At 38.0% G+C, this 18,965-nt stretch overlaps 2 protein-coding genes across 2 annotated transcripts in view; both read left to right on the top strand.

Annotated features, from left to right (window-relative positions):
* pcloa (piccolo presynaptic cytomatrix protein a) overlaps positions 1-14,520 on the top strand; it is a 48,747-nt gene extending 34,227 nt beyond the window's left edge. The window contains exons 12-27 of the mRNA XM_079869414.1: positions 1,583-1,691; positions 1,969-2,030; positions 2,125-2,318; positions 2,418-2,468; positions 2,809-2,939; positions 4,451-4,477; positions 4,778-4,871; positions 6,192-6,263; positions 6,451-6,700; positions 7,186-7,374; positions 8,557-8,718; positions 10,423-10,522; positions 10,697-10,752; positions 11,517-11,651; positions 12,355-12,500; positions 12,596-14,520. Of these exons, the coding sequence (XP_079725540.1) occupies positions 1,583-1,691; positions 1,969-2,030; positions 2,125-2,318; positions 2,418-2,468; positions 2,809-2,939; positions 4,451-4,477; positions 4,778-4,871; positions 6,192-6,263; positions 6,451-6,700; positions 7,186-7,374; positions 8,557-8,718; positions 10,423-10,522; positions 10,697-10,752; positions 11,517-11,651; positions 12,355-12,500; positions 12,596-12,739 (1,922 nt within the window). The 3' untranslated portion in view covers positions 12,740-14,520. The remainder of the gene's footprint in view (positions 1-1,582; positions 1,692-1,968; positions 2,031-2,124; positions 2,319-2,417; positions 2,469-2,808; positions 2,940-4,450; positions 4,478-4,777; positions 4,872-6,191; positions 6,264-6,450; positions 6,701-7,185; positions 7,375-8,556; positions 8,719-10,422; positions 10,523-10,696; positions 10,753-11,516; positions 11,652-12,354; positions 12,501-12,595) is intronic.
* Positions 14,521-15,980: 1,460 nt separating this feature from the next.
* Positions 15,981-18,836, top strand: ankrd16 (ankyrin repeat domain 16). The gene is made up of 7 exons (XM_079869516.1): positions 15,981-16,453; positions 17,503-17,723; positions 17,810-17,852; positions 17,937-18,045; positions 18,136-18,297; positions 18,396-18,474; positions 18,589-18,836. The coding sequence occupies exons 1-7, from the start codon at positions 16,119-16,121 to the stop codon at positions 18,741-18,743; spliced, it is 1,104 nt and encodes a 367-aa protein (XP_079725642.1). The 5' UTR covers positions 15,981-16,118; the 3' UTR covers positions 18,744-18,836.
* The last annotated feature ends 129 nt before the right edge of the window (positions 18,837-18,965 follow it).

The raw sequence follows: 18,965 nt of genomic DNA, 5'->3' as shown, positions 1-18,965 counted from the left end.
CCTCACAGACTTTTGGAATAAAACCCAGAGTGAAATCAGAATATTATGACTGCTTTGGACTGTCTTGATGGACTATTTCAGCCAATTTGATGTAGCTGAATTTTACAAGCCCTATTGATCTCAGTTGTGACTGAGACGTTAATGCTTTCTCTTTCTCCAGGGATGAGGGTGAGCACGGAACATTGTAAATTAGGTCTGCTTGGGCTCTGGCTTTTGTGCTGCTTTCTCGCGGTCATAATTTACGAGGGGCCAGAATAGGTGGCGAGGGGGAAAGTGAAGCCGGAGGGAGTGGATCTGTCTGTGCACAGGCTTATTTATGAGGCGATATACTACAGCTGGGCCTTGTGAAAGAACATTCTGAGCTTTGACTGGGACTGACACTTCACATCTGTCTTCTTCCTCCTCCTTCTCTCACACTCGATCATATAACTTGTGTATTTAGACATCTGATTACTTAGCTGTGTCCTCTTCTCTTTTCTTCTCTTCTCTTCTCTTTTTGTTTCTTCTTGTATCTACTCTCTTTTTATCTTAACATGCCTCTACTTTCTTCTTGTTTTGTCTCATCTCACCTTTTCTCTTTAATCTTGTCCTTTCTCTTCTCTTTTGATCTTGTCTTCTCATATCGAACTCTTATTTCATGAAATGTAGTCTCTTCTAGTATCATCTTCTCTCTTCTTCTGATCTTATTTCTTCTTGTCTCTACTCTCATTTTCCCTTTTCTTCTCTTCTCTATGCTTTTTTGTCTCATCTCAGCTCACTTTTTCTCTTCTCTTTCCATCTTATCTCTTCTCATATCAATCTCATTTCATTTAGTCTCATCTAATCTCTTCTGATCTTCTTTATTCCTGTATCTACTCTTTCATTCCATCTTATCATGTCTCTACTCTTTTCTTTTTTCTCATCTCACATTTTCTCTTCGCTTCGGGTGTCATAGTCTCCTTGTTTTGTCTCGTCTCATCTTGTCTCTTCTTCTCTTCTCGTATTGTATCGTATTGTATTGTCTCTTTCCAACATAATGACCCACTAGCAGATGAAACTTCTTAAGGGAGAAATGTCAAATGTTTCTATGGCGTAAATGTGATTATGAATGCGGTCGGCATGGTTACAAAAGCAGTGTGAAAGCACACATGTAGTAACACCAACAGAACATGCTGGTGTTAAGCAGTGGAGTAATGCGAGTCTGCTGTTCAGCCTTCTCATATTAAAGTATAAAATCTGTGAGTGTGTACATATACAGTACATGACATTATTGAGCACACATTCACCTCCAGGGACCCCAAGCATCCACCGTAAAGTGGGAACTTCGAAACGCCCAAAGAGGGCATACCTGGCCTACCTGAAGACACGCTTTCATCTGTGTAAGTGCACCAACAGAGTGGTTTCAGTTTGCTGTGACTTGGAGTGAACTCTGCTGCATGTGTTCCTCTCCTTTCTCACAGGGTTTCTACAGCACGGTTCGTTTAATTGAAAGAGATCACGTGTGTCATTGCAGTGTTGTTTACAGCGTATTTGGTCTCTCAGATAGTGAATAAAATGTATCCAGTGGCTGATTTTGTGTGTCTGTGTGTGTGTGTTTTCATAGGAATGCAAGTTCTGGAGTGGAACAGCGTTTGCTTGTCTGGTAAGACGTACGAGGAAGTGCAGGGTCTGGTTGGTCACCAGGTTGGAGAGGCGGAGTTATGTATCAGACTGTGAGTGCCAGATTTGCATAGCTACTAATTATTTCAAATTTATTTAGGTAAGTTTTACTTTTACTATCTATCTAGAAAGATACAATTAAAGAAAAACTAGGAAGGGTTTGTGAATTTAACCAAATAGGAGAGCCAAAAAAGTACATTATTTTTCAAAGGAACATTAAGTACAGGAATGTACATTAAGCAAGCAAATGGGGTACATTTTGATTCCATGCTGGCTTAACTGAACTTTTTGTCCTTTGACCATAATTTATCTCTTATCTGTCATTTTCAGAGACCTAAATATGCTGTCTGATTCTGAAATCTCCCACCTAGACCTTCAAGACCAGAACAAAGGTGGGAACCATCAGTCAGTGGAGAAGACAATCAAATGATAATGTCCTAATTAACCTCAAAGACACTTGACCACTAACTTGCACTTATTATTCAGGAGACAGACCTCCGCGGTCACCAGGTGTAGACCCTAAGCAACTGGCTGCAGAGCTGCAGAAAGTGTCCCAGCAGCAGCTGCCGTCCTCCTCTGCGTCAACACTGGATAAAGCCTCAGCGTCCGCTAGCTCCAGTGCAGTTCCCAGCCCTGGCCAGCCTGGTTCACCCTCTGTCAGCAAGAAACGCCACAGCAAGGTATGTGTATGTCATGCACACACACACACTATTATTTTGTGTACAAAGAGTCAAATGCAAAACTATGTCTTTTCTTACTGCTGATGTTTTGTTTCTTAGACCTCTGAGGCTGCAAAAACTCAGTCCCACCCAGTGTCAGGAGAGATCCAGGTAGATTTCAGCTCTCATTAACTCAGCTATATGTGTAGCTTATCCAGGCCACGGGAAACCTGGAAACCAGGGAATTTTAAAATTGCGATTTACAGACCTGCAAATGTGGAAATTTCCATAGTCAGTATGAACTTTTCTACTTATGCTCTAAAATATTTCATCAGCTAGAATTTGCTCTTTATAAGTGCGATCTCTATAAAAAGATAGCAAACTGGCAAAATCGTGCGAATCGTGTCAAAACCCTGCTTATTAATTAACAAAATGTATTTATGCCATATTCATTCACCTTTTCATCATTAGAGAGTAGAACAACCATTTCTTTCTTGCTTCAATTTTGCAGCTTCAAATAAATTACGACAAACAGCTGGGAAATCTCATCGTCCATGTTCTTCAAGCTCGAAATCTGGCACCCCGGGACAATAACGGCTACTCGGATCCATTCGTTAAAGTTTACTTGCTGCCGGGTAGAGGGTAAGTAGCTTGTAAAACTCAACTAACTGGAACTGAGTTGTCTCTCATGGATTCAGCTTCAGTGTGAACCATTAGGCGCTGATTCCGTGGGTGCTCGGGGGCTCGAAATGGTCGAGCACCTACAAAAAAACATGAGATTTCATATAAATAAATATAAATACATTTTCAGTTTATTTTAACCAATTAAAAAATCGATTGAGATTTGAGAACCACTCTGATTGAGATTTGAGAACCTCTGATTGGTGGATCTCACATCAGGTTCCAGCGGGTCGTAATACACACAATTCTACCGTTATATTTAGCCTTGCAACATAACAACCTGGCACAAAATCTTGTGCTTTCTGTTTGTTTTTTTGCACAATGATAAACTGCATTTTAAGTAATTTACTCTATAATCATCAGCAGTGATTGCTGATGAGCGTACATGCTCAAACTTTGTCATGCGCACTCGCGAATCTCTACGTGCTCTTTCTTTAGAATTCTCTTCTCTCCTGACAGACTTCCAAGACTGACTGATGAAATAACACTTTTAAATTGTAAAGAAATTAAGGATCCATCTCTGTATGTTGAATAATTCCATGTACAAATTCAGTCCTCTAGTTGTATATTTGATTATTTAATAGTTATTTGAGTTAAGTGCTTATTGTAAAATGGCATTTATTAAATTATTTTATTTAGTGGACCGCTACTGATCATCAGGTATATCAGCAATAGAGCGACTCGCAACAACACTCATTGAAATAATAAGTGTTTTTGTTTGGTTGGTAATGTATTTGCAGTCCATTTGTTTCTCTTAGCGAGACATGTGTAACGAATTCATTAAGCGCACCTTTTAATGGAGAAAAAGACAGTAGCTACTCTTAAAAAACTAACACACAACTGTAATTGGTCACTTTGCATGTCATTCAGTCGGCCTGCCTAAATAGCTACAGTATGTGAGACGACAGAAAGTGTTAATTTAATATCTGGATTCTTGACTTAAACTAGATAAATTCCTTTTTCACCTTTGGCACTGGAAATTAAGACTGTTATTCAATCCTAGCTGCTACTTTCAAAGAGTTAACGAAACAGAAAATCACTTATCTAGCTGTAATTAGCACCAGGTCCATGGGAAAGACCTGGAAAGGATTATGCATATTCTAGTTTTTAGCTGTTTTTTAAAAAAATGATTTTGTGTGTGTGTGTGTGTTTGTGAATGCATTTATGAGTGCAGTAAGTGACTCAGCAAAAGAGGAAAATCAATGGCAGCTCAATTTGTGTGTAAAATGATAGCGCTGATTGATGGTTGTAGGTTGGTGTGTGTGTGTGTGTGCATCGGATCATTTCTGGCTCTCATCTGATCATGCAGTACTTGGATTGAACCTACAGAAACAGGAGCTCTCCATTTCTCTGCTCCATATGGGCATGAATGCATGAGCTACTACAAAAACACAAACAAACACACACACTTTTGCAATCTCGCACTCATCACTGATTGTTGTCTGTTTTTGCTGCATGCTGGATCTTCACAGTCAGGTCATGGTTGTGCAGAATGCCAGGTATGTGATTCTTTCCTACAGAACATTATACAAGACTTGGCCATGCTTGGACATGAATGGCTTAATAATGTAGGGTTTTGCTCTTTTTACATTTTTATCATTGTTGCTCATTTGATCATTTTCTCAATGTAGTATGTGGTCACAGCAGCAACACAAGTTGACCTATACTAGATGTCCTCCATTGTGCAAACCATTTTCCACCAGTGTGGGTTGTTTCATGTTTCGGTCACTGATGGTTTGTGCCACACTGATCTAACTGTACCTCATGGTGACCCCTTGTGGTATGTTATCTAATTGTAGTGCTGAAAACAAAAGAAGGTCCAAACACGTTCAGAAGACCCTGAACCCAGAGTGGAACCAGACTGTCATCTACAAAAATATCCACCTAGAACAGGTGAACTACAAACTCACAGGCATTTGCATACATCTAGGTTGCGTTTCAGATGTCTGAAAAACCAAAAGAAAAATCTGATTTTACTTTAATGGAATATGCCATGTCAGTTTTGAGATTTCAATTATATGAAAGCTCTTCAGAGAGAATCTCAGGCTTTAGGTGCAAACAGCGAAAAGTCTGTTGTCTCCCAGAAGTACTTTAGTCTAATTAAGACCAAAGAGCTTCTTGAGTTTGTTGAGCTCTCTGAGGCAGTTGCTGACAGATGTGATTGATATGTTTTTACTGGACTATTGAAGCGAGGCAAACAGCTCTTAATTGAGAGAGAAAGGAAGAATGTAGGGAGGTGAGGCTTGTATTGAAAACCATCTGGATTAAATCCTGTAGTGCTGCATATCGTGTTTGATGTGTTTGCTGGTTTAACAGAAAAGATATATTTTATTAATCAGTATTTTTGTTTTGCTTTCCAGTAAAAATATCTAAAAACAAAATCAATTTACTTCAGAAGCAAAGTTCAGTTTTCTGAACAAACTGACTTTATTTGTATGAAATGTAGTTAAATCCATACCTAAAACAAGTGAATATGTTATGAATTGTATATACTACCAAGCAAAAGATTGAGGTCTGTAAGATTTTTGTATGTTTTTGAAAGAAGTTTCTTATGCTGACCAAGGCTGTATTTATCAAAACAGTAATTTGGGGGAATATATTTGGGTTTTATATTTTCATATATTTAAAAATGGTAAAGCTGAATTTTCAGCATCATCACTCCAGTCTTCAGTGTCACGTGATTCTTCAGAAATCTTTCTAATATTCTGATTTGGTGCTCAAGAAACATATTTTTGTCAGATGCAAAACCTTGTGCAAAACCATTATACATCTTTACTTTGATTAACAGAAAGCTTAAAAGTACAGCATTTATTTAAAATATATATTTTTGTAACATTATAAATGTCTTTGCTGTCACATTTGATCAATTTAATAATCCTTGCTGAATAAAAGTATCAATTTCTTTAAAAAAGAAAAATCGTATTGACCCCACGTTTATTTGAAATATTGATCCTCATGTAAGTGTATCTTGTTTAAGGATCTTTAAAATATGTTTTTACTGGAAAACATGGCAAAATACTAATGTAGAAAATATTTTTGGAGTGTTTATGAGGTGTCTCCTTCCCCTAATCTGGAGATCAATGGAAGTTGCAGAGTTCCATAGAATGACAACATTAAAATAATGTATAGTGATAGAGTCACAAAATAAATAATCTTGCCACTGAATCTGCTCAATCTAATCTTCCACTCTGTGTTTATGTGGTGTGTGTTTAGCTAAGAAAGAAGACACTGGAGGTCAGTGTGTGGGACTACGACAAGAGCTCTGCCAATGACTTCTTGGGAGAGGTGAGGAGCTACAAGTTCTTTAAACACACTTTGAAAAATTAAACACCAGGTTCAGTGTGTCTAAGCGATACAGAAGTGTGTATATATACTGTATATTCAGGTGTCTGAACTTTAAAAAAATGTTTCAGGTGTGAATATCTGGTGCAAAAAATAAATAAATAATGAAATTATGCATGTATGGGGCTAGGTACTAATCGACCTGTCCAATACGGCCCAACTGGACAACGTCCCACGATGGCTGCCTCTAAAGGAGCAGAGCGAGGGCGAGCATCACCGGCGTTCTCACTCGGGACAGGGCCGCCAGCACTCGCCCAAACCCCACGGAGGACACGGGACCCAGCATTCCCCAAAAACCTCCGGCCACAGCAAGGAGGACTCACCCAAATCCTCGGTCATCAAGAGCCGTAGTCACGGAATCTTCCCTGACCCTGCCAAGGGTAGGACCGCAAGTCGCATGCCACTTCCGCCACTTCTTTCATTTCCAGTCGTGATGTCTTTTCCATTCTTCTATTGCTGTCACTACTATACATTCTGTCTTCTCTTCCTCTCTCTGTATTGTTCTTGCTTTCACTTGATCTTTCCATCCTGTATTTCTCGAGCTTCCTAGCTTTGGCTTCTTGCTCTCCATATATATGTGTTCAGTTCACAACGGCGCTGAGCTCACCAGCGCTTCACTCCAGCCACCTCACGCAGGGTGTGACAGGGCCGCTCAGACAGGAAGCAGCCTGCTTAGATGCTAACTAGGGCACAATAGTTGGACCTTAAGTATCACATAAGTTGTGTCAGAAGGACACAAGTAACCTAACAAAATAATAATTGTAGTTTATGTAGAATATAAATTAGAATGGGTTTTTGAAGAATTAAAATGAGTAAATAGGCAAAAGTAGGGAATGAAATGGTAATTTGGTTCTGGTTGTTTTAGACACGCAGGTCCCCACTATTGAGAAATCTCACAGTAGCCCCAGCACGTCGAAGCCGTCCCTCTCCGAGGGCCAATCCCGCCCCCACGGAGGCCCTCGTGCTCATGGCAAAAGTGGCACGGCCCGGGCACACCTTGACGATGCCTCATCAACGGCCGAAGCTGCCGGCCAGCAGCCCCGTCTCCAACCAAGTAAACGACGCAAATAAAACCTCCACAGCATGGCTGCCTTCGCTCTCATCTGTTCCTCCTCCTGTTCTTTTTCATTGCCCTCTTTTGTTTTTTTCCTCCCGTTGTTGTTTTCTGGTTTCTCCCTTTTTTATTTTTCTGGTCCCCTTGTGGTCACAGTCTGTCACTTCACTCCCTCGCCTGTGTGTTCTCACCAGTGTGTTGGGAACACGTCACGTCGTACACACACATATAGGAACAGTATTATTCTTTTTCCAATTTTTTTTAACACTTTTAACTACTTAGTGTTTTAAATAATAAATAAAGGTATATAAGTATATGATAATTTTAAGTAACAGAGCTAAACTATAAACCATCTATTGGTAAATGTGTGAAATAAAAAATATATTTTTCTATAGCATCCTTAAAATGGATGCTTTAAACCTTGAAAGTGTTCCTGCAGTGCAGCTAGCATGGTGCTAGCCATAGTCATGTTTGATTGCCAGGAAACACAATATGCATATGCATAAAATAATGTAGAGTCCATCTTAAAAAAGTGATGGAACAAAAACAGCCTTCCACAGGATGTTAACTAAGATTACTAAGACCTGTCAATCACTGTGAGGAGATCTGACTGCACACGTCAGGCACCTAGTCATGCAGACTTGTCCATTTACCCCACAGGGACAAGCTAGAACCTTGCTTCTGGGGTTATTTTAGGTAAATCTGACTTAACTTACCACTTTATTAAAGTTAGAGAGCAAATAATCATCCCTGATCAACACATAGCACCATGTTTTGCCCACTTGAGCCATTCACGGCAGCCCAACAACCTTTCTTTTAACTCCTCTTTTATTTATCCCATTGAGTTGTTTTCTGTCCCAGACGGCCGGCTTTTCAGCAGCTACCCCAGTCCACCAAGATGGCCGTGCATGTGGCTGCCCGCTCCTTAAAGCACCATCCCACCCTGCCTCCACTCTCTCTGCGTCTCTCGCTGGCCTACACTGCACCTCAGTCGACGCTGTAAGCCCGAGCCGGGCCGTGCGCACTGTGGCTGCATGTGACTATGACCTACAGTAAAAGCTGGTGGTGTCCATGTTGTGACGAGTTCATACTCTGAGTCTCCATCTCGCCCCCCTTCTCCCCTCTTCAAACCTCCCCTCCTTCTTGCCCCCCCCCCACCCCATGGCTGATATATGGCCCCAGCCCAAAATGGCCGCCTCGACCCGAGGCACCACCGGCACAGCGTAATTGGTGTGCTCACCATTCAGAGAGCCCCGTCCGAGTCGCCGGCCAATGAGATCCCTGAAGGCCGACACCTGACCCTCAGGAAAGCCATGTCTGAAGAGAGGCCACAGCCGGACGGAGGTGAGAGTTGTCTCGTATGATTGCCAATAACAGCAAGAGAGAGAGAGAGCGAGAGGATGTTGAGTTACTAACGCACATCTAACTAGAGGAACTAGCTGAGGACACTGAAAATAGAAAAGGGCGTAGCCTATTTGAGCCAGCAAAAGGCACTGCGGGAAGGAAACGCTATCCGAAGGGTCGTTCCGAACGAAAGTGAGCAACTGGATCCCTTTACACAACACCGTTACAGAATTTGCAGTTTATGATAATGTGAACCTTGGTGGTGTATCTTCACGATTTGTTTTGAAACCTGAAGAAATGTATTTATTTTAAAACCCTCAGTTGCTCTCAGACACCCCAGGACTAAATATTTCTTTACATATTTAAGTAGAAGTTTTATTGCACACAAGTTGAAAAATACACATTTGAATTAAAGACTCAAAGTAACAATATTTGAGGTTTTATCAGCAATCTTAACAGACATTAGCATTTTTTATCAAGTTAAAACCCTATTCAATAAACAGCAGGTAATTCATCTGTTCAGACCATCATGAACATTTACCTGGGACATTTTTATGGAGAGGTGTTCTGATCCCTTTTCATTTGCACTTTGAATAAAATTGGCCAACCAATAAGAGTTACAATTTTGTCATGTGCTTGGAGATGCTGCTGTAAATATCAGTGGAAGAATCTGGGCCCGGCTCTCTTTACTTTTATATTTGATGTTGTTTATTAACATCATAGTGCATACAAAATCTGAACGGCTGTTTAAAATCTGAATTGACTTGTTTCTTCTCTGTGACAAGTGGGTGTCAGAAATGAAAAGTTGCAAATAAGAAATCAAATACTGAGACAAACAAAAGAATATTAAAAAAAAAAAAAAGCTTTTCCGTAAGCGCCATCTATTTTTGTACCAAACATTTCTGTTGATGAACAGGCTTTCAGAGTGAGTAGGGCCTAGTGATGCTCACTTCCGACTGGAATTCGCCCTTTGCCACTTCACAGGAAATTCATGCAGCGAGTCTCAGTCTCATTCAACAGTTCAGCAACGTGCTTCCCTAAAACCAGGGGACAAAACAGTAACGTCGACTGTGATAGAAAACTCTAGAAAGGAGCACTGACCCCCTGACCATCCCAAAAGAGTCTCGTAAGATGCCTGGTGTTAGCGTTACCGTTGCTGAATCTGTTTGAAAAAGACTGTGTGCATGAATTACGTGCCAAAATCATGCATCCCACGTCACACCATCGCCATCACTCTCAGTCGAACACTCCGAAATGCAACAACAGTAAAAGAATCGAATTTGATTAAATGGAAGTAACTATTAAAATAAACTTAGCATAACGCTAACAGAATTAGCATAATGTAGTTACTCGGGCAAAATACTTAATGTGCAAAATTCAAACACACAATTTACTAATGAACAGTTTATTTGTTCTGTCTGTGCTTTTGCTTCTGTCATCTGATGTCTGCTTAGCATATCTCTGTCTGTGATATTTCCTTTCATTTATGGAGTGCTGTCATGCTTTCTTTAAATGTTGCCAGCAGTGCCAGTATATATTTGTGTGTATGTGTGAGTATGTGTTTTTGAGTGGATATGTGGACATCTACCCCATAATTGATAGTTGCCAGTCGTAAGTAGTGTATGTGACTTGTGCAACTCACATAGTCCACTTCAAAAACAGCATCCCGCAGCCATAGATCTGGTGATGCTCCTGTTACTGCAGCCTCATTGGACAGCGGTCTGAGTGGCAGTGCCTTTAGCCTATTGGATGAAGAGGGCGGGACCAATGCAGTGGATAGCGCCATCTTCCAGGTTCCAAGATTGTGAGTGCTTTTCTGTATGACTCTTATAATAATTGCTAATCGATCAAGTTTTGTTTAAGAAAATCTCATTTCTTGGTTTTATTTTGCAGTATATCTAGAGCACTTTTATCTATGATTTTTTTTTAAATCTTGACACTCCATGTGTACTCTGACCTGATGTTGTTTATTATTTAGTGGAAAGATTCCAAATGGCACAGAAGCTGAGAAATCTGCTCATGGAGATACAGAGGGTAATGTTTGCATGGGATGTTGTGTGGTTTGGAGATTATTTGTGCATGTTTGTATCAATAGCACATTTGAGCCTATAATACTGCAGCAAAGAAATTTAATTACTTCTATATTATATATAATATAATAATTATATATATATATATATATATATATATATATATATATATATATATATATATATATATATATATATATATATATATATATATATATTAGATTGTTTTAACTACAGTTCAAGAGTTTTAGGGTCTGTACATTTTTTTAAAAATTTAGAAAGAAGCCAATTTTGCGCACCAAGGCTGTATTTTATTATTTATTTAATCAAAATCTTAAATGATCTTTCAAAAATGATCTGTTTTCTATTTTAATATATTTTAAAATGTAGTTTATTACTGTGATGAGAACAGAAGTTTTTAAATAAAATCTTTTGTAACATTATTAATGCTTTACTGACACTTTTGATCAATTTATTGGATCATTGCTGAGCAAAAGTATCATTGCTGAACAAAAGTATTAATTTATTCATTTAAATGTAACAAAAAATCTTACTGGCCCCAAACTTTTGAATAGCATTACATTATATTGTATTATATTATTCTTTTATCTATGCCTTATCTAAGTGTAGAATAATATAGTTCCTCGTGGCTTAATCTATTTCCTGTGCCATGTTATTTATTCACAGAATGTGGAAAGAAAAGATACAGAGATAAGAAATGGGAAGAAGAACTGAGATATTGACGTGTCTGTGTATGTGTGCGCTTAGGTAAGACTCAGGTGATGGGGGAAATAAAGATCGCCCTGAAGAAGGAGATGAAGACAGAGGGAGAACACCTGGTGCTTGAGATCCTCCAGTGCAGAAACATCACCTACAAATTTAAATCTCCCGACCACCTCCCGGGTAACAAGACACATGACAGCAAACACGTTCACTCACGCTTATTATAACACGAGTCAATTTGATATACAGTTGATATACGCATTTCTTCATTGATATAAACTAAACTAGGCTTTAGTTTACACCATTAGCCCAGCAAAAACTAGATTTGCTACTTGCTATTGCTTATCGATAGCTGATGGCATTAGGGGGAGGGACTGACTAACCCTAGCGAGCCTTTGATTGGACAGAAACTTGTCAACGCCTGTGGGTGCAACATGAGTCATCAGTATGTTTGGCCCATTTTCCCTGTGCATATTTACATAATGTTTATTTTGTTGGGGAATATACTAGCATGATGCTACATTATAGCATTAGCCTCAAAGCTAACAGGCAGGAATTTAATTTCTGTCAGAATTAACCCAATTAACCCAAATAAATTTTGGATGCAGATTTTAATGCAGTCCTGCATGCATTTGCTTAATCTCAAAGTATCATTTGCTTGATTATACAGTACAATTAACTGTTTCTTATATTTTGGGTTGGAAAATATAAGAAACTAAATATTGAGCTATATTTAGAACGTAAAGTTCTAAAGGACAGCTTCCCTTGCACTTCCAGAGATGTCACAACGCATAATGATGATAAATTACAACTTTATAATAAAGAAATAAGCATTCATAGATGTAATGAAAGCTCAGTACTTACTGTTGATGTTCTTTTACAGACCTGTATGTGAAACTATATGTGGTGAATGTGGCCACTCAGAAAAGAATCATCAAGAAGAAGACCAGAGTGTGTCGTCATGATCGCGAACCGTCTTTCAACGAAACTTTCCGCTTCTGCATGAACCCCACAGGTCATTCCATTCAGGTACGGCATCGATGCACCCTGTGCACATGCATAAAATGTGATCCAACCTAAAGTAGTGAATGGTAATTCATTTATATTTATTCCCATCCTTGCAGCTATTTCTTGTTTCAAATGGAGGCAAGTTTGTAAAGAAGACCCTAATTGGCGAAGCCTACGTGTGGCTGGATAAGGTAGACCTGCGGAAACGGGTGGTGAGCTGGCACAAGCTGCTGGCCAGCACAGCTCAGATACACTCCTAAAGACGGCGGTCAGATGAGGCGCGAGGACATAACAGGCAGTGGAGTCGCACATCTCTGCCACACTCTTTGGGACTAAACTGAGCTGAATTTGGAGGGCCTACACAGGGAGCTTCCCGATTGCACTGGCACGTGTGATTGTGTTAACCCAAGCCAAGGAGAAACAGGTGTATAATGGTGTTTACAGGAAAGATCTGACCTTTAGTGACAAGATGCAGATCTCTACGTTGGGAAAAGCTCGAAAAATTGAGCAGGAGATTGACACAATGTTCATACGTGTATGAGTACATGCACTTTCACAATCACTCACACATATTTATACTGGTGTATGTATAATAATATGTGTACATTGGTCCACAACAGACAGTTAGATGATAGAGTGAACATTTCCAGTAACTTTCCCGTTTGTGCATTATTCATATGAGAACATTATGATTATTTACAGATAGATATCATATACATTATTTTTGTACGATAGAGACAAATTCAGTTTAGATATTTATCGTTATTTTACATTCCCTCCCAGATATTATTATGTGTTGAAAGAACTGATATTTAAAGCATATTATCGATGGATTAGAAGAGTATTTTATGGTATATTATAGACAGAATGAAATGAATGAAATAGGATTTATTGGGTGTTGTGATGACTCGTTGTGTCAGTAAGGTTATTTCCACTCACAGAAGTAACACTTTTGTCTTTCGCTGTGCGACACTGAATTCAGAAATACAGTTTCAGAGCCCTAAGACTCTATGAATCAAAAAGTGGATAATAACAAAGAATTTAAATGTTTAAGAAAACTGCCGGTCTCTAATGACTCACACAGAAATGAATAGAAAGTGTTTGCTGATTTTTATGATTTGCTCATTTGATGAATGTTTCAAGACGAAATATCACCAATATGCAGCAGCATCAGTTGAAAATGTCAAATCCAGCACTGTTATATGATTTGCACTTTGTGTCTAGCATTTTACGAATGTAGGTTGATAGTTTTTTTCTGAGTTTTCGTCAAAAAAGCGGAACATCCTGCCATTTACAGCAGTCAAACACTGTCAACCCCCCACACAAACACGTACGCATCGGTCTCTCTTGATTACTCGAGGATTAGAGTTTGAATGGGTCAATGTAGTGTCTGTCCAGATGTTGAAGTCATCATATTGCTGATACAATGCTGATATTATGTTTTATTTAAAAAATTAAAAAAACTCCTAAACACTCAGGTTTTCGATGAAAAGGCCTTGCTTAAATGTTATTGACTTATCTTTGATCAAGTAAGTTCAGCTTAAGGCGATAACAATGAGGATCAGGGTGATGATATCACAAAGTGTTCATTTTTAATTTTACTGATCATTTTGGCTAACTGCAATTATCTTCTCGGTTTACATGTCTTAAAGGAGACATTGAGACGCTGAGCGCACCATCTCGTACTTTCAGAAGAGTGTGGCCACCTCGCAATGCAGACACTTAAATCAAATGCCATTAGTGTTATTTTTATGTTGTTTTTTTTTTATGTTTTTATGCCTTGAAACTTACGATATGTGGATACAACCTTTACAACACATAACCCAGCCATTTTACAGGTCGAGCACTTACAGATATTTCACTCAAACGTCCAGCGTTAAGGGTTAAGTCGACCTTTAACCTGTGCCAAACTACCAAAATCCGCAGGTTCTGTGTATGTTATTCTATGCAACCGAAAATGCATCTGGTGTACTTATTGTTTAGTGGTCGGAGGACAGATAAAGCATTACGAATGAGGACTTTTTTATTTTTGTATGTTTTTTTTCACATGGTAAATATGTTTGTTTATATATAATAATAATAATAATATATTGGTTGTATCTTTTGCTTGATGCTTGTTTTATTCATTTTTTTTATGCTATATTGAGGTCATGTAACAATGAGTTTGCAAAAACCTAGGGTAGTTATCCTACTCAACTATTTAACTGCTAGTTATGTACATGCTATGTACGTGTTTACAAGATCATAGCAGACTGGTTCGTCATTCTCGTCCCTTCAAACACAGTGTCTGGAAACACAACTATCTCACTGCACTCAGCTTTATATACAATACTCAGCTTTCATTACATATTCTGATCTCCCAGAATGTGTGTGTGTTTTTTTTATTATATATATATATATATATATGTTTACAAATTAGATGAGGAAAAAAAAAAAGCATCATATAACAAATTGTCACATGAATTCATACGCAGCCTCCTTTGAATAATTCATGCATGCTCTTAATTTCACGTCGCCTCACTAATTCTTTCACCTCTGCAAAACAAAGAAAAATAAACAAAAAGAAGCCATGTAAATAAAAATAATAATTTTCTTTTTGTACAAATATGATCTTGTATTAGTTTTCTGGTTCAACGAAGAGCATGTGTGAGGGAAAGGAGCAGAGCGATTGTGTTTTGATCTGTGTGTTACATGTTGTACATGCACTAGGGTAAAAGCTTTCCCCATGCTTGCCTCTGATGGACTGGACTTGACCTGCACAACAGACACCAGTTTAACCCTGTATAATATAGAACAGATGTTGACCTTACTGACTCAAAAGTAGAATCAGGAAACGTATGGTGTTTTCACTTTGGATGTTGCATGTTTTGTTGGTGGTTTGTTCATACTATTTTTGTGTCCAGATTCTATTTACAAAAAGAGAAAAAGATTATGAAAAATTAATCAAATCTAAATATGTATGCTGACTGTACAAAGATATGCTTGTATAATCCATCTGGTTTTCCACTTAATGTAAACTGATGAAAAAAAAAAATCAAACTGTCATGGTTTTTGTGGTTGTACACAAACGGTATTGATAAATTATGCAAATTGTGCTGTAATAAAAGGCTAATGCCCCAAGTCAAAATATTAAATAATATATGTACAATTATCCTGGAGGTGAATTCATTTGTAAGCCACTTTCACACCTTTTTATCTTTCTATCACATAAATCTGTCCGTCTGCCTGTCTCTATCTGTCTGTCTATCTATGCCTGTCTGTCTGTCTGTCTATCTATCTATCTATCTATCTATCTATCTATCTATCTATCTATCTATCTATCTATCTATCTATCTATCTATCTATCTATCTATCTATCTATCTATCTATCACTGTCACAATGCTTTGCTATTGTACTTTATATTTTTCTGTGCGAATATTGTATTTTACAAAGATAAAAACAACATTTTAAAAAATATAAATAAAGGGACTTTTATTTTGAAGAAAATGTCAATGTTCGTCTCGTCACAATTTAACCGACCGACCACGCAGTAATCACGCTGGAGGTCTCTGTTGTTATATTTTCACCAGTAATTAACCACTGTCGTGTGTATTTTTAACCTTTAAAGTAGTCTATTTAACAGGATTTGATTGAGCCAAATGGAGGAAGAAAGCACATTAAAACACTTAATCAAAGCAATTCAACATGGAGAGCTGTGCACAGTTAAACAGCAACTCAATGAGCACGTAAACAAGCAGTCTGTCATCTGTACTCATTTTGGAAAATCTGGAGATACTTTGCTGCACTATGCTGCCAGACATGGACACATGGACATTTTGCGTTATTTGGTCGAGGAGCTCAACATGGACATTGATGTGTACAATAACGACTACAAGAGAGCTCTGCATGAGGCTTCTTCCATGGGTCATTGTGAGTGTGTGCGGTATCTCATTGCCAGGGGAGCACAAATAGACAGTTTGAAGAAAGCAGACTGGTACGTCAAAAAAAAATAAAAAATAATTTGCTCGAATTTGCATGTAGGAGTGTATGTAATATCGAATCAGGAAGCGGAGTGGATTTCAACGCCTTCGATAGCTCAGTTGGTAGAGCGGAGGACTGTAGAGGTTTAACGCTGTCATCCTTAGGTCGCTGGTTCGAATCCGGCTCGAAGGAAATGTTTTTATCCTAATTCACAAAACACATGCCTGCCGCAGTTTATATAGCCTACGTAACATTACATTTGTGTGGCATTTAATAATATCGTTGTTGTTATTGTTAAGTAAAACAAAACAAAAAATATTAAGGATTGTTCTGATTCATTGAAATAAAGTATAACGATTAGAAAGTATTATAAAAAATACGTTGAAGTACTAACATTACTAAAATTGAAATAAAAATAAATGAAAGCTAAATAGAAATGTTTACATAAGCATATAACGAAATTAATCAAATTTAAAATAAAAACTAAAATGCAAAATTACCATAGTAGAATATAAATATTTTATCGTACTTATTTTTATTTGAAACAGATTAAATAAAAATGAAATATACAATGAAAAGTAGGCTACTTAAGGAATATGCAGTTTTTAGATTTAAAGAATAGCTCAAATGTGTCAAAAAATGAAAAGTAAATATATAAATTAATTAGAATAACTGTTTTTTGTAAATTTGCGCTCAAAGTATAAATTGTTTAGAGCACATATATTTATGGGAAGTGAAGTCTATTTTTGAGTGATTATGTTTATACTCTTTACGTACATCAGTATTATTTTAGTATTATTTATATTGTAGTATTTATTTATATTTTAAATTTGAGCAGTTTCTCGTTTCTCATTTTCATCTGTTTTTTTAAGTTGAAGTTTTTATCTAATATGTATTATTTATTATTATTTCATCTTAATTTCAACTAACGAAAAAAGTTCAAAAGTATTTTTTTAAAATAGTTTTACGGTAGTTTTAATTTTAGTTAACAATAACAACACTGCTCTTTGTTCTTGTTCAGCTTTGCTGAGTTTGAACAAAACTGACTTTTAACCTCTCTAGGACCCCTCTTATGATGGCCTGTACCCGACGAAACCTTGAAGTCGTCCTGGAGCTGCTGGCTCACGGTGCTGACCCAATGCTGCAGAACAAGGATGGATGGAACTCATTCCACATTGCATGCAGAGAAGGAGATCCAGCCATCATACACCACCTCCTACTGGCCAAACCTGAGGTCTGGAAGACAAAGAGCAAGACTGGCAGGACGCCCCTCCACACGGCTGGTATGGAAGCACAGGAATTTATGTGTTTTCAAATTGCCATATGATGCGTTTATGTATCTTTTTTCCATGCCATTTTCTCACCCAAGCTATGCACGGCTGTGAGGATGCAGTGAAGATTCTGCTTAAAAGGTAACATTGAGTCTGAGTGTGTTTTGTGAATAGCACAGGTCCTTATTATCTACTGTAGCTCACATGGTTTGCATGTTAATTCAGTTGTTGCTATGAGCCTGATGGGAAGGACAGTTGTGGAGTCACACCATTTATGGATGCCATAAGGAATGGACACATAGCTATTGCGAAATTGCTCCTTGAGAATCACCAGGTACGCACATATTTTGCACATATCATTAACTCATGTCGTTTTTCTTTTATTAGAAGTGAGCATATTTTTGCACTCGTTTATCTGGTTTAGGTATGTCCCTCAGCAGGAGATATTCTCGGAGCGCAGCCCCTTCACCAGGCCTCTGTTACTGCTCAAGAAGAAGCACTTTCTTTCCTTGTGCGTCACCTTGGTATCGATATAAACTCAAGAGCCACAAAACTGGATCTGACTGCATTGCACTATGCTGCTAAGGTTGTATCGGTTGCATTAAACATGAACCACAGTTAAGATAACACTTTCAGAAAGCTTCCTCTTCTGATCTGGCTTTAATCTCGATGCTCACTTTTCAGGAAGGTCACACGAGCACCATAAAAACACTGCTTTCCCTGGGCGCTGATCTTCATGCAAGAGACACAAAAGGAAGATCAGGTAGGAGGAGGACACTTTACAGTGTATTCCACTGCGTGCCACCTTAAGGAGATGCCATAATTGGGATCTTTTTAATTAGAAAGCAAAGTGAAAATATTTTTGAAATGTTTGCAGCTCTACATGTGGCCTGCATTGGCCAGCATGCGGACGCCGTTAAGACACTACTGCAGCTGGGACTCAGAGATACTGAAGACAACACCGGCAATACAGCAAGACAGTATGCCATAAAAACTAACATTAAAGAAGTGTTTGAAAGTCTTGAAATGTAATCGCTGTGTCAAATGAATAAATAATTGCTTTGAATGAACATTAAGCAAAAGTGGAGATACAAAGTTACAAAATAAATGCTTTTTATGAAAGTCATTTATGTATTTATTTATTTTAAAAAGGGACAGTGTACAATAATCTATATGAAAAGAAAAAAAAGACAAGGTATTGTTATGGATTAAATAATAATAAAAATGAAATGATCAGTTTGAATAATAGAGGTA

Source organism: Squalius cephalus, assembly GCF_949319135.1.
Source record: "Squalius cephalus genome assembly, chromosome: 4".
Lineage (NCBI taxonomy): Eukaryota > Metazoa > Chordata > Actinopteri > Cypriniformes > Leuciscidae > Squalius > Squalius cephalus.
The sequence above is the reverse complement of the archived record's forward strand: the minus strand, read 5'-3'. Positions and strand labels throughout refer to the sequence as shown.

What these genes read in the sequence shown, in the direction of transcription:
- ankrd16 (XM_079869516.1), top strand. Translation starts at nt 16,119, where the DNA reads ATGGAGGAAGAAAGCACATTAAAACACTTAATCAAAGCAATTCAACAT. An exon ending in TGCTCCTTGAGAATCACCAG is followed by an intron (nt 18,046 to 18,135) that starts GTACGCACATAT and finishes TATCTGGTTTAG; the next exon opens with GTATGTCCCTCAGCAGGAGA. An exon ending in CATTGCACTATGCTGCTAAG is followed by an intron (nt 18,298 to 18,395) that starts GTTGTATCGGTT and finishes CTCACTTTTCAG; the next exon opens with GAAGGTCACACGAGCACCAT.